This window comes from Cucurbita pepo, chromosome LG02, assembly GCF_002806865.2.
Source record: "Cucurbita pepo subsp. pepo cultivar mu-cu-16 chromosome LG02, ASM280686v2, whole genome shotgun sequence".
Classification (NCBI taxonomy): domain Eukaryota; kingdom Viridiplantae; phylum Streptophyta; class Magnoliopsida; order Cucurbitales; family Cucurbitaceae; genus Cucurbita; species Cucurbita pepo.
Genome location: NC_036639.1, coordinates 12,360,071 through 12,383,292, shown reverse-complemented (window position 1 = coordinate 12,383,292; position 23,222 = coordinate 12,360,071). Strand labels below are relative to the sequence as shown.

Sequence of the window (23,222 nt, the reverse complement as noted above, 5' to 3'; positions counted from 1 at the left end):
GATGACGACACACTTCGAGCTTAAGAAATTTATAGAGCCGCACATGAGACGATACCTAAAATTCTTATCCAGAGAATAAAATAAATATTTTTTTTTTAGAGAAATATTGAATAGAGCATAGAAATTGCTCCCAAAAAAACAAAAATACACATATTAATCATAATAAAATATTTTAAAACTATATACTTTTCTTTATTGTTTGAAATATTTAAATGTTTTAAACATATTAAATATTATTAAAGTTTAAAATTTTGGCTTTAAGTTAGTTTAAAAAAATACTCACTAAATTAAAATATTATAATTCAAACTTTAATCTAATCAGAATCCACTTCTAAATAATTTATTTATTTATTTTCAAAGAAAAAAAGTAGAAAATAATAATAAAAATTAAATACGTCACATTCATTGTCTATAAAAATACAAAATTAGTTTTAAATGAGAAAAAGTTAATAAAAAATTATATCACAGTGTCATGTTCCTCGCAACTTGTAAAGGAGGAATTATCCTCTGCGAAAGCGTCTACATATCTATTTGGACATCCAACTAGATGGACGGTCCTTATTTTTCCTTAAATTACAATAAAAAATGTATATTTTAAATTCTTTTCTATATACTTTTTAATTTTTCAATTAGGTAAGATTTTAATGTTTTTTTTTTTGGTAACTTTATACTTTATTATCCATGAAATTTAAGTTAGTTTAATTTTGATGGAAAATTTTCAATTTTCCTTTTAGTTTATTAACTTTTAATTAAATACAATAATAATTATAAAGACATTTTTATTAAAATTTATGACAAATTGTAATAATCGATATAATTACCTCCCAAACTTTTAATTTGAGCTGTTATTGCTGTAAATAAAAAAAAAGTGATAATTTGCGTTAATAATAATGCCGTATTAAAGAGGTATATATTTAAAAATGTTAATTATTATTTTAAAAGTCGAGGGTTTAATTTTTATTTATTTGCACGAGTAAATGTTAGAGAATTAAAATAAATATTTATATAAATATTGTAATTTTGAAAGAAGTAACGGAGGAAATGAAAATTTGATTGAACAAACCAATTTATAATTTTTAAAAAATATAATATTGTATAATTAAAGTTTTTTCTTTCAAAATTGAATTCTAAAAACTAAATTATAAGTTTTAAAATTTTAATTTAACATTTAATTTTTTGGGCCATGAATTTATCTAATTTAAAAAATTCGAGTAAATTGCAACCTCCTCTGCCATCTTCCCCATCGAAACCCTAGCGCCCACAATCCGTGTTGCAAGCCGTAGCCTTCCCTATTCTCCGTCTCTGCTGCCCAATGGTTCAGCCGACAAATCCATCCAAATTGCGATGGGGGGAGCTAGATGACGATGATGGGGATCTCGATTTTCTTCTTCCTCCCAAGCAAGTTATTGGGCCGGACGAAAATGGGTTGAAGAAAACTATTGAGTATCAGTTTAACGAAGATGGAAACAAGGTCAAAATCACGACGACCTCTCGAACGCGCAAGCTTGCTAATGCTCGTCTGAGTAAACATGCCATAGAGCGCCGATCTTGGGCCAAGTTCGGCGATGCTGTACATGAAGACGTCGGAAGTAGGCTCACTATGGTCTCGACCGAGGAGATTCTTCTCGAGCGTCCTCGTGCTCCTGGTTTGTGTTTAAATAATCTTTATTTTGGTAGTTTTTCGGAATTGCGTGCATTTGATTGGTGTTGCAACTATTTAGTTATAATTTGATTACGGTGTATGCCATTTGTTTCTATGTTGGAGCGCTTTCTTATGGTTACAGTGGTGTTTGATCTTTAGAAAACTCTGGTACTTGCTTACTGGAAATATTTAAACGTATATGGTTTGTATTTGAAACGGAGAGAATCACCTTTCGATGGTGCGAGGAGATTGATAGACTTTGCAGAACTATGCATATGTTGTATGTTCTATTGGGAATTTCAGGGGTATCTTGTGAATTGAATTCTTTTGATTATCAATGTTTTTTTTTTTTTTTTTTTTTANTTAAACATGAGAGATTTCTCTGTGCCATTCATTTGACTTCATAGTTATGAAATTTGCTTTTGCACTTCTTACGAGTAATTCTTGAATGTCTTTATACTTTTGATACAATGCTCACATTAATTCTTTATCGGCCAATTGAAACGTATCTTCTTGCTTTGTTTCCTGCAAATGATTACAGGTAGCAAACCAGAGGAGCCAAAGGTTGCTGGAGATCCTCTAGCTCAACTTGGAAAAGGTGGAGCTGTTCTTATGGTCTGCCGAACTTGTGGTAAAAAGGGTGACCACTGGACCTCAAGGTGCCCTTACAAAGACCTGGCATCACAAGCTGATGGATTGGATAAGACTGTTGCACCAGAGGCTACAACTGCCGCTCCTGGTGCAACGAAGGGAGCGTATGTACCTCCAGGTATGAGAGCAGGGGCAGAGAGGACTGGAACTGACATGAGACGTAGAAATGATGAAAACTCTGTTCGTGTGACCAACCTGTCGGAGGATACTAGAGAGCCTGACTTACTTGAGCTTTTCCGACCTTTTGGTGCTGTTAGCCGAGTTTATGTCGCTGTTGATCAAAAGACTGGCATGAGCAGAGGATTTGGTTTTGTTAACTTTGTGAACCGTGAGGATGCACAAAGAGCAATTAACAAACTCAATGGATATGGTTATGATAATCTCATCCTTAGAGTTGAGTGGGCTACTCCAAGGGCGACTTAAAGGTATGATTTCTCTCTCAAACTCTCTTGTGATTTGCATACTCTTGTAGCTGGATTTTTCTCTCCAACATTTTGTTAATGTTTTCTTGAGATTACTTGAGTCCAGAAAATGATTGAATCAGTTTTTTGCACCGGTAATTTACATGTAGTGGACTTAATTCAATGACTCTGTGAGTTTACTTATTTGACTGTTTGAAGCTGGGAGAAATAGCAATGTTTTTACGTTTTCATAGCGTGTTAACAGTACAGAAATGAAAATATGTAAATGTAAAGGGAAAACCGTTGCTATTCATTAAGCTTTATACGTTATTGGGCAATATGTTTTGACATGTACATATTTTACAACCTTGAGAAGAAGCCATATGCTATGTTCCATCTTTGTTGAGCAGAGATGAGAAGCAATCCTAATTCGGTCTCATTGAATTTGTAGTTTATCTGTTTGAATTTTGAGCCACTGAAATGTCTGGCGAGAACCCAAAAGGGGGGTTGAGAGTTTGAATGGAAGTCTAGTCTAAGGTATTATAGGTGCTTTCGGTAAAGAGATAATCTCTATCGTAACGTTTACAGGTGCTTTTGGTATAGTAGAGTCTGAAAATCATAAACCAAAATAACATTGCTTATTGAGTAAATTGGTGTGAGTTTAGAAACAGCTTCTAAATTCATTTCTTAAATTACACCTTCTAAGGTGATAGTTAATATTTCTCGTAGGGTGAAAAGAGGAGTAAGAAAGTGAACTGATATAGGAGGAAACTAATTCTTCTAAGTAGTGGAAAGGTACATATTACACTCTGCTTGCCTGTTGATGGTTGAGCTAGTGCGTAGGCAATGGCTTGACTAAGAAATTAACAGTGGCTCAATTAAGGGAGAAGCCATTAGAGCTGTCATTCAAGAGTCTCTATGGTATTATTACCTGAACCTCCCCTATAGCTGTAGTGAGCATAGTGTCACAATCTGTAATACGATTGTGCCCCGAGTAAGTCACTGAGGACGATGACTAAGTTAAGTGGGGGAGAATGTCACAACCATACTATGAAGAGTAGTAGGTTGTGATCCTCACATCATGGCACTTGTCTAGGCCCTCGCGTGGCTAGATGGGCGCCACTTGAGGGTCTTGGCCTCAGTGTGTGTATCCTCGGAATCACACAAACTGGTGCATCCCTTGGGGTGGGGAATCACACAAACTGGTGCACCCCTTGGGGTGGGGCTCGCAAGCCCAACCGCAACACATAGCACCCTCAAAATCTCAAAATTTAGTAAATGGATCAAACCGAAGTAGCGAAGTGTATACTACATAGTATCTTGTATCGTCATGGTGGTTGTAGTATCGTCATGGTGGTTGTAGATTTGAAGTTAGTGCTATAGGTTCAAACCTAACATAATGCAATGATGATAATCAGGAATAATTGAAGAGATTAGAAAATATGACAGCCTTTTAGTTTGATTATCAAACTACTCCCTGTTCTATGAATGCAGTCTTTTTCAAATAATTGCAGTTTGGTGATGGTCTTTGGATTGATCACCCGTTTTTTTGGGTCGATTATGACATACAGTACTCAAAACTTTATGTTATCTCAATTTATCACAACAAGAATGTTTGTTGTTTAGTCATATTAAAGGCCTTCCTTTTGCCAAAGATAAGATTCATGAATTATAGGCTCACAAGTGTGATAGTTTGAAGATTGCAATGTTAGAAAGTAGATGCTAGTTTGGTAAATGTTTCATCCAGTCAATGCTAACAGAAAGGAAGAAAGGATACATTCCTTAACCATTAATTGTGTAGAACAATATTTGATTGCATACTGGTGTGTGGGTATCTTCCTACACGACACCATTAAATTTTTACAGCATTTTCACCTCTCCAAGTCGTGAAAAAAATTTAATGGTGGTGTGTAGGAAGATAGCTACACATCAGTAATGATCTCCCAAATTTGTTGCTTTGATTTGAGTTGCTGGACACTTTTTTAAGGTATCTTCGAATTTCCTTGGCAAGAATTGCATCTTTATGAAAGTAAAAGCATCAAAGTTGGTTTGGAAAAAATCAATAATGTTTTTGATGCATAATCTTTCTAAAAAGATGAGAAAAACAATCTTCCAAGACAAATTTAAACAAATTGTAGTGGGTCGATTACATGTCACCTAAGGCATCTGATTTTGCTCATTGTTAGCCAAATAATTTGAGTTGATGCTTTAATCAATTTTATTTAGATGTATTTGAGCTAATACAAAAAAGATGGTCCTAAATGATTCATAAGAAATGTTGGATCAAGTGATTCTTAGATAGAGATGTTCATTATGGGGAGTCACCCCGAACAGGGAAAAGATTCCCCTCCCCACTTAGATCGGGAACGGGGAGGGATTGTGAAACATTTTCTTTTCTGGTTAGATAAATGATGCTAGGGACGAGATTACATTTCGGGTCCCTATTCATTCCTTACTTTTGTTAATATATATAAAGTTAATTTTGAAACTCTAATAGGAATATTTAAACTAATTAAAAATAATAATAAATGAGGGAAAAAAAATAATTCTACAAAATTAAAAAAATATCATAGTTAAAAAAAAAAAAAAACTCATATTTGATTATTATTTTCTTTATTTACAATTCATTAATCTATAAGTATCACTATTTACATTAGATAGGTAAGAAGAACCTTTCGTAGCAGTAAAATACAAAAATCACGTGCCTAAACTTTTTGTTGTCGAATACACATTAATTAAATATCAAAATATTCCCAAGATGCTTAACATTAAAAAAAAAAAAAAAAAGGGTAAGAAATTCCGGTGGAAAATCATGTTCACATCAACCCATCACCGACACCTCCAAACCTGTTTTTCACTTTTTCTTTATTTATCAATTTATTAAAATAACTTAATTTGACCCAAAGTCCACAATTAAATTAACAAAAATTATTTCTCGTCCCAATATTTTTTAGCTAAACAATTAAGACTGAATTTTTTAAATTTAGTTTATATTCATAGTGTTTAAATATAAATAAAAAAAATAAAAAAAAAGTGTCCCGTCAATAATTTAAATAGTTATATGAAAAATGTTGATTGGCCTACCAAGTTGGACTAATGTGGCCCTTGCCTTTTGGTACTACTCTTCCTATCCACTCTCTATATTAAAAAAAAAAAAAAAAAAAAAATTTANATCTCCCTCCTAACAAATTATTATACCATAATTATCCCTTTAATAATCATTAAATATTTTTTAAAATATTAATTAAGCATAATTTCATATTTTTAGAATTTTAACCTATTTTTCTAATTCTCTCTCTTATTTAATCAATGGAGAAATGTGTGTTGTATGATATGACATTATTTGCTATAATAATTATTAATATCATTTTAATCTTTAATTATTAGTCACTTTTTTGTTTCTCTCTCTCTCTCTCTTTATTTATATATATATATATATATATATATATATATATATAACCATTTTCTTGTTGTGTCTCCTGTTTCTCTCTCCAACGATGCTTCAAGTCCAAGCTCCTACCGACCTCCGCCCCGGCAAAAATGGGCAATACAGAACCCTAATGGCGATTTTGGGCGGAGCCCTAGCGCTCTTGATCCTAATCACTATCCCCCTCACTTTCCCTCTCCTCAATTACTCCCTCCTCCTCCTCAAGGCCTCTCTCGAATCCCCCACCTCCGCCGCCTCCTCTGCCTTCCGCCCTCAAATCTTCGCCTCCGGCAACCTTTCCATTTTCTCCGCCCTCCCTTGCGATCTCGCCGTCGGCGAATGGATCCCCAATTCCAACCCTAACGCCGCTCCGCCTTACACCAATGATACCTGCTGGGCCATCCACGAGCACCTCAACTGCCTCAAGTACGCCCGCCCCGACCGCGGATTCCTCCAGTGGCGGTGGCGGCCTGACGGGTGCGAGCTTCCTGCGTTTAATCCGGCGCAGTTTCTGGAGCTTATGAGACATAAGGCGTTCGCGTTTGTGGGGGATAATATTGCCAGGAATCACGTTCAATCGCTCATCTGCCTCTTGTCTAAGGTAAATTTCGTTGGAAAAGTTCTTTTTCCCCCAATTATTTTTTTATTTTTATTTAAATTATAAATACTTTGTATTATACATCCATTTGGGTAAATCGATGTGTCGGTCACGAATTTTATATTTTACAGACCATATTTAATTTAAATAATTACACATTTTTTCCAATTTTAGACACGAGATAATAATTTTGATGTGATTTTCTTCCCTTTTTGAAAATTGTGAATTATTTGGTATAGATTTTCTTTGATTGAATTTTTACTTTTTTGGAAAATGGTGTTGAAATTTGACTATTTTTTTTTTTTAAATTTATTTCTCAATTTTTTCCCAAATATTAATGGTAGTTATTTATAAATATTTAAAATGAGTACCATATGGAATATTTTGTTTTAATAACTTGGAGTGTGCCATAAGTCACATAAGATTTTGGAATATTTATATTTATATATATATTAATTATTTTCATTTTTGTAAAAAAAAAGTAGACTTAAAAATATTTAATAAGTTTTTTAATTTTTAATTTTATGTTTAATAGATTTTTTAAATTTTAATTATTTAATACATATCAACAATTTATTAGTCATTTTCTACCCTCAAACAAGCCATGTGACATTGATCTAAATAATGCATTTAATATTATGAGAATCTTTACAGAGAACAATGACAGTGATTCCATCAAATTTCTCAATATAATTTTTTTTTTTTTTTTTTTCTTTATTGAGTACTTTTGAGAATGACGTGGCAGGAATTCAAATCATTGAAATTAATATTGAAAGCAAGCACTAATGATGAAAGCAAGCTTGGTTTGTAATAGAACAATGTTGTTTCTTGATTTTTCAGGTGGAGTATCCAATAGATGTTTCACCTAGCAGAGATGAGCACTTCAAGAAATGGAAATACATGTCCTACAACTTCACTATGGCCTTTTTATGGACAACCCATCTCGTCAAATCACAAGAATCATCGACTAAAGGCGTGTTCGATCTGTATTTGGATGAGTTTGATGAAGCATGGACTTCCCAAATACCTGGCTTTGATTACGTGATGATCTCGTCCGGCCAATGGTTTCTTCACCCGCTGTATTTCCACGAGAACGGCCGAGTCATCGGCTGCCACGACTGCTTCCTCGACAATGTCACCGAGCTGGGAATCTACCATGGCTATAGAAAGGCCTTCAGAACAGCTTTCAAAGCCATTCTCACCTCAGAGAGCTTCAAGGGCATCACTTACTTGAGGACATTTGCTCCAGCACACTTTGAGAATGGGCCGTGGAATCAAGGAGGGAACTGTTTGAGAACAGAGCCATTCAAGAGCAAAGATTCAGCATTGGAAGGTATGAACTTGGAGCTTTACATGACTCAAATGGAGGAGTTTAGGAGAGCTGAGAGAGAAGGGAGAAAGAAAGGGATTAAGTTCAGGTTGCTTGATACAACGCAACCCATGTGGCTTAGACCAGATGGACACCCGAGTCAATATGGGCATTGGCCTCAGGGGAATGAGAGCTCGTTGTTTAATGATTGTGTTCATTGGTGCCTGCCTGGTCCTATTGACATTTGGAGTGATTTCTTGCTTCACATGGTGAAGTTGGAAGGCATCAGATCAGCTCAAGAGAGAGCTCTGTTGGCTCATCAAACAGAATTGAATCAAAGATGAACTTGGATTTCTTGCTTGTTTTGGTTTTGATTCTTTAATCATTATTTGTTTTCTTCTCAAAACCCATTGCTGTTCATCTGTATTACTACTCCACCTATAAAATGAAAGAATGAATGACAATAAAAGTCTATAGAAGTTTGTATCAGATGCATATTCAGTTGCTTTGTGTTGGAGATATCAAGTTTATTCGATACCGAGTAGGAAATGAACATAGCTAGATATCAAGTTTCTGTTCATAATGAATTTTTGATGAAAACTAGGATGTGTGGAGCTTAAGATGTAGAGCACCACGGCAGGCCTGAGTAGCATTCTAATCTGACATGCTTATTCCAAGAGGATTTCAAGCAATGTTAGTCTTAGAGTTACTGAAACGGTCCAAGTTCACCGTTAGTAGACATTGTCCACCTTAGCCCATTACGTATAGCTGTAAGCCTTACAGTTTTAAACGCGTCTGTTAGAGAGAGGTTTTCACACATCATAGTTTTAAACGCGTCGTTAGAGAGAGGTTTTCACACCCTTATAAGGAATGATTCAATCTCCTCTCCAACCGATGTGGGATCTCACAATCCACCCTTCTTTGGGGTCTAGCGTTTGGCTCTAATACCATTTTTAATAGCCCAAACCCACCATTAGCGGATATTGTCCGCTTTGACCCATTACGTATCGCTGTCAGTCTCACAATTTTAAAACGTGTTAAGGAGAGATTTCCACACCCATATAAGAAATGCTTCATTCTCATTTCCAAGAGATATGTGATCTCCGCACCCTTATAAAGAATGCAATCGATTGAGATCTCACAACTACTCTTCAAATTTGATGATGCATTTAAAAAATATAGAAAATGAGAAATTCGAATTAAAAGAAAAAAAATTAAAATGGGAATATGTAGTTATTATGTTTAATCTTATTAAAAAAAAATAGTAATGGATGTATTTGATTTGGATAATGTGACGTAATGAATAAGCGATTAACCGCTAATACAGAAGTTAGCAGCAAACAGATCTTAAACGGTGTCGTATAAATTGCAGCATTCGATGAAATAAAGAACAAGAAGCATCGGCGGTGAGGTGATGATCAGTACCAACGTCAAAAGGTGAAGAAACCAGTCCTCCTCCGTCTTCTCCCTGCAGNGGTGATGATCAGTACCAACGTCAAAAGGTGAAGAAACCAGTCCTCCTCCGTCTTCTCCTTGCTGNCTCCTCTCCAACCGATGTGGGATCTCACAATCCACCCTTCTTTGGGGTCTAGCGTTTGGCTCTAATACCATTTTTAATAGCCCAAACCCACCATTAGCGGATATTGTCCGCTTTGACCCATTACGTATCGCTGTCAGTCTCACAATTTTAAAACGTGTTAAGGAGAGATTTCCACACCCATATAAGAAATGCTTCATTCTCATTTCCAAGAGATATGTGATCTCCGCACCCTTATAAAGAATGCAATCGATTGAGATCTCACAACTACTCTTCAAATTTGATGATGCATTTAAAAAATATAGAAAATGAGAAATTCGAATTAAAAGAAAAAAAATTAAAATGGGAATATGTAGTTATTATGTTTAATCTTATTAAAAAAAAATAGTAATGGATGTATTTGATTTGGATAATGTGACGTAATGAATAAGCGATTAACCGCTAATACAGAAGTTAGCAGCAAACAGATCTTAAACGGTGTCGTATAAATTGCAGCATTCGATGAAATAAAGAACAAGAAGCATCGGCGGTGAGGTGATGATCAGTACCAACGTCAAAAGGTGAAGAAACCAGTCCTCCTCCGTCTTCTCCCTGCAGTTACACACACCGAAAAATGGGGGAAATCAGCGAAGAAACTCAGAGGCTTAAGCGAATTGCGGCGGCGACTTACGACTACGACAACGACCCCCGATGGGCCGACTACTGGTCCAACATTCTCATTCCTCCCAACTTGGTTTCTCGCTCCGACGTCACCGATCACTTCAAACGAAAATTCTACCAGCGCTACATCGTCGGTTCTTTCTCTGATCTGTAGTTTGATCGTTAATGTTTGTGAAATGATAGAGTTAATTGGTTGATTTTTGTTTCTTGTTGAACACCCTTTCTTGGGTTATCTCGAATTTTGTGGTTTGCATTGTCGGGTTTTGTTAATTGCTTGTTTTTGTAAATGGGTATTGTTCTTGTTTTTCTTGTCTGATAGGTNATTGTCGGGTTTTGTTAATTGCTTGTTTTTGTAAATGGGTATGGTTCTTGTTTTTCTTGTCTGATAGGTTATTTCTTGTGCCCAGTTAGTTCTTGAGTTGTGGATTTATTGCGTGATTGTTCTGTAATCTCATTTATCAATCTGCTGATAATGTGAAACTTGCCTTTTCTGGTATGTACTTTGATGTCTTCAGGATTCTTGTTGGTTGACTGGATTTGTTTTCTTGATTGAACAATGTATCTTTAAGCTTTCATCAAGCTTAAACCCTGTTGGGCTTATCTGTTTTCCTGGGTAGTTCGTCATTTTCATACATCAAGGGAATAAGTACACTCTTGTATGTTCATCTGAGGGCCTGTAACGTATCAAGATACTGTTCTTTATGCCTGAGCGATCAGTTAAGCTTCTATTTGATTCTTGGATTAATCATGTTTTGTTGAATGGCTCATTTATATGTCTATTATCATACCATTTGTTGTAAACATTGGATGAAAAGGCTGATGCCAACGTTTTTATCATACCATTTGGAGTTTGCTTTAAGTACTGTTATTCAAATATGCAGGATCCTGATCTTGTAGTTGAGACAATGTCTTCCGGCAGTTCATCATTTCAGCCAGGGAGGCAATCAGCAGCTTCACCTCCTACAAATGATCAAACTCAGTCACAGAGCTCCGGTATGGGATTTATCGTTAAGAAAGTTGCTTTCCAGAGCGGACTTGCATTGTAGATTACCATGTTTGTTACACGATTTACTAATTGGGTTTCGTTTACACAATGTAGGGTCAACTACAAGAAATTCAGGAACATCGGCAACTACAGGTTCAAATTGGATGTATTTACGCTGGGATCGACATAGGGTTCTTTTTTTGGTCAATGCTTGGGTAAAGTGAAATTCTTCAGCCATTCTAATATTTAGAAGTGTGTCAAGTAGACCTCTTAAGAATTAGACTTTATTTGCAGAATCAAGTCGGGTTTATCGAACCTTACGAGTTGCCATTCGTTATTTCCTGTAGGTGTTTCTCTTGTCATCGTTGGCAGTGATACCAATGGTTCCCAGAAACATTTCACATAGGGCGTATCAGATTTCTCTTATGGGCACTGCATGCTCCTCTCTATTCACCTTGTTCATTACTTGTGGGGTAAGTTTTTTGGTCAAGTAACAATTGCCTTCTTGTATACCTCAAGGTTCGTCTGACCTGTTTTATCTAGCAGACACCCAGGTCGTTCGATATGCAGGCTTTGGAAGTTTACTTCCGACCTGTCGTTGCAACAAAAGCTCTCGTCTACCTTATTTACTCCATTACCTTTGTAGCTTCAAATCTTTTCCTTAAACGTATAGCTGCTTTGCCTTTTACCCTTGTCTAACTTTATGCAGTTTTTGCTCAGTTATGCATGGTATAACGGTTTCTCCCTCGTTACAGTTGCTTTAATTCCGATTATATGCGTAGCTGTTGAGCAGATTGCCAAGTACGTTCAGCATAATTTCCCCCGATCTGCCTTCTACAGGTAAAGTGGCAAGGTTTCTCTCAAGTTAAGTTGAGATTGGCTTAATCTGAGTATATGAACACAAAATAACTCATTTTGTTCTTAGTTTTCTCTATATAACTGAGCTGTGCTTGAACTTTCTTCACTTAATGATTACCATATATTTAGATTTGAATTTCACTTTCTGTGTGGATTGGAGCACTCATTGATCTGTTTGGTTGCTTAGGAAATGCTTGGAGCGGCCTTGTGCTTGGGTGGAATCAAATACAATCACACTCTGTCTTCTGTCTTCAAATGTTGAGATTGCACTGGGTTTCCTTCTGATCATCTCCTTATTCACGTCAGTTCCCCATCGTCGTCTTTTTCGTTTCCATCATTTACAATCATTTCATTCTGTAAATCCATCGCCTCGGTTTCTCTATGCAGATGGCAGCGAAACTTCGTGCAAACATTCATGTACTGGCAGGTTGGTTCCTTCTGTCTCTCATTTGGCTTGCACGAAACAGCAGCGTAGCTAACTCGAGCACACCCATTTCAGAGAATCAATGGTACTAACTTCCTTGAAACTGTGTGGTTTGCAGCTACTGAAGCTGATGTATCACTTCCCCATGACTGCTGGGTATCATCAGAGTGCGTGGGCTAAGATTGGGAGAAAAGTTAATCCATTTGTGAGCAGATTTCTCCCATTTTTGAAGCCTTTACTTTCTGCAGCTCAAAGATGGTGGCTCAGGTAGAGAAACCAAGAATAAGAAAGTGGTTCTGTTAGGTTGCATTTAGTTTACTGAATATATTCATTGTTTCTTAGAAGATAGTCACATATTCATGACAGAAGCTGCCCTCATGAACGAACCCTGTTGATTTGGGGTTTTTGTATGCATATTATGAAAGCAGGGCAGGACTACTTGTTATGAATTATGATATTACTTTAGCAACTGAGATTTGTGATGATAATATGATATATATATATACAACCTTTCAAGAATTAGACTATAATATTCAATTCAAGTGATATTAATTCTATGGTTGCAGTGATACCAACCATTGGTTATTGAATGGTGTTGGGCTCGCCATTTCAGTATGTCATAGACATCAATATCATATTCTAAATATTTTCTCTCCACAATTTCACTTTCTTTTTTAAATAAAAAAAGGTATTTTTAAAAGAAAACAAAAAGGTCGAGCCCAATCTACAAAATTAGGGTGTACATGGGTCGGGTTTTGTTGGATTGAGTAAATTTTTAGGATCGACCCAATATTTTTTATCAACCATTTGTTTTCAAGTTGGGTTGGACAATTTTTTTTGGCATAACTAGTACGTTTGCAAGAATAAAACTCAAAGGAATTGACAGGGGCTCGCACAAGCGGTGGAGAATGTGGTTTAATTTGATGCAAAGTGAAGAACCTTACCAGGGCTTGACATGCCACAAATCCTCTTGAAAGAGGGGTGCCCTCGGGAACGCGGATAGGTGGTGCATGTCTGTCGTCAGCTCGTGCCGTAAGGTGTTGGGTTAAGTCCCGCAACAAGCGCAACCCTTGTGTTTAGTTGCCAACTGTTGAGGTTGGCACCCTGAGCAGACTGTCGGTGATAAGCCGGAGAAGGTGAGGATGACGTCAAGTCATCATGCCCCTTATGCTCTGGGCGATACACGTGCTACAATAGTTGGGACAAAGGGTCGTGATCCCGCGAGGGTGAGCTAACTCCAAATCAATATCATATTCTAAATATTTTCTCTCCACAATTTCACATTCTTTTTTAAATAAAAAAAAGGTATTTTTAAAAGAAAACAAAAGGTCGAGCTCAATCTACAAAATTAGAGTGTACATGGGTCGGGTTTTGTTGGATCGACCCAATATTTTTTATCAACCATTTGTTTTCAAGTTGGGTTGGACAATTTTTTTTGGCATAACTAGTACGTTTGCAAGAATGAAACTCAAAGGAATTGACAGGGGCCCGCACAAGCGGTGGAGAATGTGGTTTAATTTGATGCAAAGTGAACAACCTTACCCGGGCTTGACATGCCGCAAATCCTCTTGAAAGAGGGGTGCCCTCGGGAACGTGGATAGGTGGTGCATGGCTGTCGTCAGCTCGTGCCGTAAGGTGTTGGGTTAAGTCCCGCAACAAGCGCAACCCTTGTGTTTAGTTGCCAACCGTTGAGGTTGGCACCCTGAGCAGACTGTCGGTGATAAGTCGGAGAAGGTGAGGATGGCGTCAAGTCATCATGTCCCTTATGCTCTGGGCAATACACGTGCTACATTGGTTGGGACAAAGGGTCGTGATCGGGTGAGGGTGAGCTAACTCCAAAAACTAGAAAATTTTTAAACCAAAAACTAGTATCACTGGACAGATCGTTATTCGGTATGCCACGTAAGCACCACGCGGCAATCTGACTGTAATTTTGAAGCTTTGATTTGTTTTATTATTTAAATTCGTTACGCAAAAACACATCACCCATTTGCAAATACAAAATGGAACCTGACAGCTTTCGAATGTGCCATTCAAGCAAAAATCCAAGGTGGATCGGACCACTGATCTTGAAAAAAACGCGTTCATTTTTCAATTCTGAATCTCAGAATCGGCTTCGATCCCTTCGCTTCTCATCTCCTACGGCCGTCCATGGCGGCTACGGCTGACCGGCTCCGCCCTGTCGTGACGTTTGCCGGCCAGGGGATTCGGTTTGATCAGGATTCGGCGGAGACTCCCCCTCTGCTCTCTAGGATGTTGTCTTATCCGATTGGGATTATTCACCACCAGTTGAGCCACCGTCTCGGTGCCGGGAAGCCACAACCACCGCGGCGTCAGCAGTCTTTTAGTCGAGATATNCAGTTGAGCCGCCGTCTCGGTGCCGGGAAGCCACAACCACCGCGGCGTCAGCAGTCTTTTAGCCGAGATTTTGGTCATGCTGCTGCGGAGACCGTTCTTGTTACTCGATTGAGCTTCACTCTCCTTCGATCTCTTGGGTAATGTGGAAATGGATTCTCTCTGCCTCTCTCTTAACACTTGTACGCATTGCGAACTCATGCACATATGCCGATTATTTGGATTTCGAAAACCTGAATGTAAATGTGAAAGTGAATTCGCAGCTGGTTTTGAAGTCCTAAAAAGATGTCAATTCTTATTTCTATTACCTGTTTTATTTACTCTTTGTTCCCTGAGGAAAGGAAATGGAAAGGATTTGTAGTTCGTAGCTTGAAATTTTACGCCGTCTGCTCTGCGGGAATACTTTAATCATGAAATCCCTTATTTTATTAATTTCGTTTGTTCGAACTTGAGAATCTGCAAAAAATTTAATTAATCATGGAATCTCTACATCATATTAGTTTTGCTCTTTCAGTGAGCTCTTCCTCTCGCTATATCATGATCCCTTCTTTTCATTCAGGGTAGGGTACCGGTGGATTGTAAGATTAACTGCACTTGCAGTGTATGCCATTCTTCTTATGCCCGGTTTTCTTCAAGGTATTTGTTGCATAGCTTATTCGCTTTGAACATTCCGTCTTTTCCCTGTAAATGATTCTGGGGTAGAGTTTTTATTGTGCAAGTTGCAAATTAAAGCACTCTTAGAAGCCTCTGCTCAAACTAGTCCTGCTTTCCTCCCGAGCCTCTTGAAGTTCGTAAGAGGCCGTGCCTTCCTCGCTAACTTCTTAGTAACACTCTTCTGGGCTATCATTTTTGTGCTTTGAGTAAACTCACTCGAACAATGGTCATGTTTTATAATACTTAGCCTAATGAAACTTTTACTGTATGAATACTCTAGTTAGGGACCTCTAAGCAAGTGGGGTCTAGGTTTACATTGTTTAAATTTTCTGTAAAGTAGCATTTTGTGCACTTCTGTCCATGGATATGCGAGCACACAATCTGTAAAACTTGCCTTCATTTTCAACATTTTCATGACATTCTGAAATAAGAAATTACCGTGCCCTCGTATTGCTGTTGCCATCTCAATTTACTGAAATTTTGATCAAAATATTATTATTGGAAAAGTTCCCGCATGAATGCTTGTACTGGATAAATGGGCGTATCTGATTTCCTTTCATTTACAACAGTTATGTATGATTATTTCTTCTCAAGTCAGATTCGGAGGAATATTATTTATGGAAATCAACCAAGAAATTGGTAGGTGTTCTCCTTGGACAGGTAATTGTTATGTTTGTTTTTTCACTCTGACCCTTATCTAAACCATTTTTCTTCTTCTTTTGAGTGATGTTTCAGCTTGGATTTGTATTTACCTACAAATACTGATGAAAAAAAACCAGTCGTGATATTTGTTAGTGGCGGAGCTTGGATTATTGGGTGAGTGATCCGACGTTGATGGCATTTTGCTAGTCCATCCTGAAAAGGATTTTGGTATTGGCTTCATTCAGCTCTTAAAAACCTCTTCTTCATAAGCTATAAAATTTTATACTACAATACATTAGTCAATATTATTATTAATCAATCAAGAAATCGTGATGATATCTAGTCAAGATCCTTAGGAGTTCTATTCCTTTCCAACCACATTTTGTCCATGAGGACTATAGTTGCAATAACCATAAGATTTCTTTTTGCGTGTTAATGGCAACTCTTATGAATTATGACGAACTAAAATGGCCAAATCACCTTCATGTACCAACTTAACAAGTTGATTTGTGTAACTATCTATTCATGGAAGCTTCTTTTGCTTCTTAATGGCAATACAATTTTGACGGTTATTTTCTAATGTTTATAAATGATTCAGGAATAAAGCATGGGGAGCTCTTTTAGGAATGCAGTTGGCAGAGAGAGATGTCATTGTAGCCTCAATTGACTATAGGTAATGCATTATGTTCAAGCATTATCATGGTGAACTTAGTGAGGCTACTTTAGTTCAAAGAAGGAAGAAAACTTACTAGTCCTGCAAATTGTTCTCCGTTAGACTCTTTTTACTAGTCCTGTAAGAAACTTGTCTGAATACCATGTGTCAATCTAAGAAACTCTGATGTTTGTGGTAATGGGTAGGATACTTGTTAGCNTCTTTTAGGAATGCAGTTGGCAGAGAGAGATGTCATTGTAGCGTCAATTGACTATAGGTAATGCATTATGTTCAAACATTATCATGGTGAACTCAGTGAGGCTACTTTAGTTCAAAGAAGGAAGAAAACTTACTAGTCCTGGAAATTGTTCTCTGTTAGACTCTTTTTACTAGTCCTGTAAGAAATTTGTCTGAATACCATGTGTCAATCTAAGACACCCTGATGTTTGTGGTCATGGGTAGGATACTTATTAGCCCAATAGATATATATATCAAATCTAGTCTTTGAGTCTGACACTTGCTAATCACGTACCAAACATTTGTTAAGCATAATAAGTGGGCATAGATAATAATATATGACAAGAATAATAAATTTTGAGTGTTGTGATTCATCAAACTCTATTTTAATAAACGTGTCCTCGCCATATCATATCCATAGCTTCAGNCATAGATAATAATATATGACAAGAATAATAAATTTTGAGTGTGTGATTCATCAAACTCTAGTTTAATAAACGTGTCCTCGCCATATCATATCCATAGCTTCAGTGCCTTGTGTCTGTATGCATGCTTCCAAGATGTCAAATGATCAATTTGAATCAGTCAACTCTGTGGTCAGAAGTATATGCATCTACTAGAGTTTGTCTCTTAATCTGTGAACTTTCTTCTTGCAGAAATTTCCCGCAGGGTACCATTAGTGACATGGTGACAGATGTTTCTCAAGGGATCTCATTTGTCTGCAAGAATATAGCAGACTATGGAGGAGATCCGGACAGGTAACTGGATAATTTCTTCATTTTCTCATGCCCGCCATATGTTCACTATCTTATTACTTTATTTTGCCCTCTCTGAATAGAATCTTTCTAATGGGACAATCAGCTGGTGCACATATTTCCGTTTGTGCCCTCTTGGAGCAAGCAATCAAAGAAGCTGGAAAAGGAGAGAGCGTAGATTGGAGTGTTTCCCAAATGAAAGCTTATTTTGGTTTATCTGGAGGGTAAATTTCTTCCCTTTTTTCATTCTTATGGAATTTAAGGGATTCCCAGGAATTATGTGATTCGGCTACAATTGAATAGCATGCTTTCCCGTTGAGACGAATAAGGAAGAGAAAATGTTGAACCATAACAATGCTCGTTCTTACTTAACNGAATTATGTGATTCGGCTACAATTGAATAGCATGCTTTCCCGAACCATAACAATGCTCGTTCTTACTTTTCCTAGATTTGTGCAATAAAAAGGCTGGTTGTTGCTAATTAATGGTCCTAATACTGAATTTAACCTCTCATCTCTGGAGCTCTAACAACAAATCCCTCCCCTTTGGGCTTCGATAAATTCTATGATCATGTTTTTTTTATTGGCTCTTGGCTGGTGTAAATGCTTTTACTTTACTTTCACAGAGTATGGCTTAAGGGACCCCATGAAAAACTGAAAGGACTTTCTATGACCTGTTGGTTGGTCCTTTTTCATGTAAATGGTCTATATGTCCTGCAACTCCTCTCAAATTCATTGTTATNGAAAGGACTTTCTATGACCTGTTGGTTGGTCCTTTTTCATGTCAATGGTCTATATGTCCTGCAACTCCTCTCAAATTCATTGTTATCTATATGAGGAGTCAAGGCAAATGCCTTGCACTCTATACATTTTAAAAGTTGAGGACCATACATTTTAGGATTGAATTTCACAAACAGATCATTAGTTAAAATGTAATCATAGTATTCTTGCTCGAAAGTAGTTGAAACATCTTTAATTGACCATTGATTTTCATATTCATTTCGTTACTAATGCTTCTATCATAGGCTGCCCTTTCCCATTTAGAAAATCCTAGTTATGATTACTAAAGCAATTTTCTTTCTTGTCTGGCTCATGCATAAGGACCCTGTACTGAAGTTTCCTTTTCTGANCTATCATAGGCTGCCCTTTCCCATTTAGAAAATCCTAGTTATAATTACTAAAGCACTTTTCTTTCTTGTCTGGCTCATGCATAAGGACCCTGTACTGAAGTTTCCTTTTCTCAATTCTGTGGCAGTTATAACTTGTCAAAACTAGTTGAGCACTTCGATAGTCGGGGTCTATATCGTTCTCTCTTTTTGAGGTAGGTCCTAAATGTCATGTTTCTCTTCATTAACGGACTGATTGACGTCAACTTATTCTTCTTCAACTTCAATTTATGTCACCATGTGTCTGTAGCATAATGGAAGGTGAAGAATCTTTGGCCCAATTTTCCCCTGAAATAAGAATCCAAGATCCTAGCATCAGAGATGCTGTATCCAGCTTACCTCCTTTCGTTCTTTTTCATGGTACTGGTGATTACTCAATCCCATCGGATGCCAGGTTAGTGCGTTTCTCTTATTGAATTGATATTAGATGAGTGCTCATCAACTATTCTCATGTCACCTTTCTTTACACTTAAGTCACCTATTATCTCAAATTATGGAATGGTGAAGTGTTGCAATCTTTAATCTTGCATAATGTATGTTAGTAGTGTACAATATGAACTTGGCATGGAAGGAAAAAACTCATGCTAGGCCTTCTATTTATCCGGACTTTCACAGCTTGTCTGAAATCAAATAATAGATGCTTGCTAACATGCTCCTGCTCTCATACGAGTATATAAATTATGTATAGCTATGAAATCAGTAAAAATTAAAAAGGTCCAATTATGCTCTACATGTGCTGTTCCCAATTTCAAGAATCACTTGGGCGTCAAAAATAGAATCCTATTCTCATGGTCGGATGCTAATTTCAAATTTGCAGTAAAACTTTTGTGGAGACACTCCGAAAAGTAGGGGCACAAGCTAACTTATTTCTCTACGAGGGAAAAACTCATACAGATTTGTTCCTTCAGGTAAGCCGACCTTCAAAGCTCTGTCGTATCTTTTGTTCATCTTCTACTTGGGAAGATGAGAGATCGCAGCTGGCATCACTAAACAAAGTCATTTTGTGGAACTTCTGATGATATTTTGCAGGATCCTTTTCGTGGAGGCAGTTATGAACTTTTTGATCAACTAGTTGCCATATTACATGCCGGCGACGAGGAAGCTCTTGCAAAGGATTCCATGGCACCGCCAAAACCGCGTCTTGTTCCAGAGGTTCTGATAAGATTGGCACGAATGGTTAGCCCTTTCTGAAGCCCTCCTCGTTTCTTTATGCTTTTCACAAACAAATGACATCAAAATATTACCATTCTGTTCGCCATGTGCTATTGACTATATGTATAATCGTAGTATGCTTTGGAAGCTCCTGAATCCAGTCTGCAATTGTAGTTGCAGCAGAGCATTCAAAACTTCTATTCCTTTAATTGTGTAGCATTATTATTGGTATTTGTAGCGCTCTTGTTGGTTTAGAAGTAGCAAGCCTAAGATTACCCATTGATTATGTTGTATTATTGTTTGAATACTTCATACCAATTCGTTTATTCAATTTCGAATGTGCAATGTTCTAGTACAAGACATTCATCTAGAGGTTGTTATCGTCGAGAGTTAACTAGGTCATCATCGTCTTCCTGACTCGTACTAGACTAAGATGATCTAAAAGGTTTTAAGGGCAGGCAAACCATAANATCTAGAGGTTGTTATCGTCGAGAGTTAACTAGGTCATCATCATCTTCCTGACTCGTACTAGACTAAGATGATCTAAAAGGTTTTAAGGGCAGGCAAACCATAAGAGTATGTAATTTATCTACATTGGCTCATAAATTGACCAAGTTTCAAAGCATTTCATTACATTTTAAATTTTGTAGACATTCATCCATCTTTATTTCAATACATTTCATTTTCAAACTATATTTCTTTAGAAAAAAGAGTACAAGCTTAAAGAAGAGGAGTACAATCTTTAATTTTGCTGATGCATTTCATGATCATACCTGGAGAACATAGATATAAGAACCATTCCCTATGTTTATATATATATAATATATATATAGCTTCTGCCCATTTGAGTTGATTGAATGAACTCAACTAGGTATTGTATCAGGACCAGAGGCTCCAGTCCTCTTCCAACTTTCAAACATTTATATATTAATATCAAACACCGCACCACTACATGATTTTGTTCTTGTCTGGTTTTTTTTCTTTTGCAGCTTTCCTCATTCTGTTTCTCCACATAACATTCTCTCTCTCCTTCTTTATTGTTCTTTTTCTCTCTCTAGATTGTTTCATTTCATGATACCTTTGCATGTCTACATGCTGTGTTTCTTGTCTGGTTTTTTTTTTCCACGTTTTCATCTTCTTTTTAGAGTAGGCTAATGTAATTTTACAGAGACATCATATGAAAGGTATATATATGGGATGGATTTGACCATTGTCTGAATCGGTGGATTTGCTTTTGGCAGTAAAATTTTCTGTTTGTTTCCTGGGAATCGGTGAAAGAAAACACAGTGTGTAACATTGATCATCTCATCCCAATTGTGTTTTCTGTACTGCTAAAATTTAAAAACTTTGTCTTCTTTTGTTTCTTTCTTTCTAAAATTCTGTTGAGATTTGACAATGTTTTTGAGAAGTGGGAAAAAGGGTTAATAGTAACTGCAGCGGTGTAGCCGGCTGGGTAAGCGGTTGGCCGAATACGTCTTCAGCGGGCGGCGGGTATGGGTCACAGGGGTGGGTCTGGTCTGGGTGTGGGGGCCTGGTGGGTTCAAGTTGCAGTCTTCGGAAATGGATCAATTCCAGACGTAAGGCAGCAGACTTCTCAGATTGTGAGTCAAACCGTCGGATGTCGACGGCCGGCAGACCGGTTTATTAAAATAGGATTTGCCGATTTGGGAGGGAGGAACTCGAACTAGAAACCCTAGAAGAGACTGAAAGATGAAGAAGGTCTGGGTTTCTGCCACGTGGCAGATAGGATGAAATGCACGGTTATGATGGAACAACTTTTTCCTCCCTTTTCCTTTTTTTTTTTTTTTTTAATAAATTTTAGTCATTTATAATTAAAAAAAAATTATAATTTAATCCAAATATAAAAAAACACGTGGGATCCCACTAGGGGAGCGAATGTGTTTTAAAACTTGTAGACATTTTCTAGTAGACACGTTTTTAAACTGAAAAATTGTGAGGCTAACGACGATATATAATATACCAAAGTGGATAATATTTGACAGCGATAGGCTTGAGCTCTTATAGGGTAAGATCTTACTGTGTTCAAGTCATGAAATCAACGATAGGCTTGGGTTCTTATCGGATAAGATCTTATTGTGTTCAAGTCATGAAATCAACAATTAGGTAAGTCACTCCACTGTTCAGCTACAACAAACAACGAGCACCTACAAACAAAAGTTGATTAGTAACTCAGAAATTAAATCGTTTCACGTCTAATTATCATGTTAAATATTAATCTTATTAACGGACGGGATTATGTATATAATAAAATAAAAGGGGAGGCTTAGTTATAAGTCATTTCATAGAGGTAGGGGGTTAAATTGCAAGGTAGATGGGGCCTGGGTGTGTGTTCTAAGGGCTTTTCGGCCACATTACCGCTATTCCCCCCCACCCTACCCTTCCCCCCTCCCTACTCTCTGTTCCATTCAAATCACTCTTTTCTTTCCCTTCTTCTTTTCATTCCATTAATGATTTTCCCATATATCCATCATTAATCCCATAATTCTCTACTAATCACCTTTAATCTCTCTCTTATATACCTTAACACACTCTCCACATCCTTTGATTCAAACCCTCTTCTTTACCCACAAAATACATCATCTATTTGGAATGTTCTTCCTCAACTTTGTTCCACATCTATTCTCTTTATTCTGTTTAAGCTTCGATTCTTTTGTTGTCATACCAAGTTTCATTTACACGATAACAAGAATTAGATTCCGTGATATGTCACGGTTAAATAGAGAAATGATGTGAGATCTCTGAGGGACGAAACATTCTTTATAAGGGTGTGGAAACATCTCCCTAATANAAATGAAGCAAACAAGATCAAAGCATGGCTAATTTTAGATGGGTTTATCTTGAACTACTACTTGAATGTTTTTATTTATTATATTACAATAAGTAAAGACTGGTGGTGTTGATGTTTTTTATTATTTATTGTTACTTGTTCTTCATGATCTTCCAATCTTCTTAAATCTCTCTTACTTGCTTTATCTTAAGAAACAAACAAGATTTTCTAATGATCAATCTAAGTAATTAAGAACTTACACTCCTTCTTCAATGTTCATACCAACTCATCATTAATTTTGGCACATACAATGATATGTCCCTAGCAATA

General features: G+C 36.9%; 4 protein-coding genes across 5 annotated transcripts; all 4 read left to right on the top strand.

Moving 5' to 3' along the window:
- The first annotated feature begins 1,194 nt into the window (after window positions 1-1,194).
- Window positions 1,195-3,031, top strand: LOC111789071 (eukaryotic translation initiation factor 3 subunit G-like). Its single transcript, XM_023669711.1, has 2 exons — window positions 1,195-1,646; window positions 2,184-3,031. Exons 1-2 carry the CDS (start codon window positions 1,313-1,315, stop codon window positions 2,714-2,716), a joined length of 867 nt encoding a protein of 288 aa, XP_023525479.1. The 5' UTR covers window positions 1,195-1,312; the 3' UTR covers window positions 2,717-3,031.
- Window positions 3,032-6,154: 3,123 nt separating this feature from the next.
- On the top strand, window positions 6,155-8,545 carry LOC111789372 (protein trichome birefringence-like 19). Its single transcript, XM_023670123.1, has 2 exons — window positions 6,155-6,722; window positions 7,560-8,545. The coding sequence occupies exons 1-2, from the start codon at window positions 6,192-6,194 to the stop codon at window positions 8,370-8,372; spliced, it is 1,344 nt and encodes a 447-aa protein (XP_023525891.1). The 5' UTR covers window positions 6,155-6,191; the 3' UTR covers window positions 8,373-8,545.
- Window positions 8,546-10,078: 1,533 nt separating this feature from the next.
- On the top strand, window positions 10,079-13,014 carry LOC111788863. Its single transcript, XM_023669420.1, has 9 exons — window positions 10,079-10,355; window positions 11,107-11,218; window positions 11,325-11,425; window positions 11,558-11,683; window positions 11,757-11,877; window positions 11,966-12,050; window positions 12,256-12,369; window positions 12,456-12,495; window positions 12,611-13,014. The coding sequence occupies exons 1-9, from the start codon at window positions 10,179-10,181 to the stop codon at window positions 12,761-12,763; spliced, it is 1,029 nt and encodes a 342-aa protein (XP_023525188.1). The 5' UTR covers window positions 10,079-10,178; the 3' UTR covers window positions 12,764-13,014.
- A 1,486-nt stretch (window positions 13,015-14,500) lies between these two features.
- LOC111789343 (isoprenylcysteine alpha-carbonyl methylesterase ICME-like) lies at window positions 14,501-20,462 on the top strand. 2 transcript variants are annotated; one of them, XM_023670079.1, is made up of 12 exons: window positions 14,501-14,781; window positions 14,854-14,987; window positions 15,407-15,483; window positions 16,071-16,140; window positions 16,237-16,317; window positions 16,742-16,816; window positions 17,689-17,790; window positions 17,871-18,011; window positions 19,042-19,107; window positions 19,203-19,346; window positions 19,770-19,860; window positions 19,982-20,462. In XM_023670079.1, exons 1-12 carry the CDS (start codon window positions 14,644-14,646, stop codon window positions 20,141-20,143), a joined length of 1,281 nt encoding a protein of 426 aa, XP_023525847.1. In that variant the 5' UTR covers window positions 14,501-14,643; the 3' UTR covers window positions 20,144-20,462. The 2 variants fall into 2 exon arrangements, with proteins under 2 accessions (XP_023525847.1, XP_023525848.1); XM_023670080.1 differs by having other exon boundaries at window positions 14,501-14,845; window positions 14,918-14,987; window positions 19,982-20,460.
- The last annotated feature ends 2,760 nt before the right edge of the window (window positions 20,463-23,222 follow it).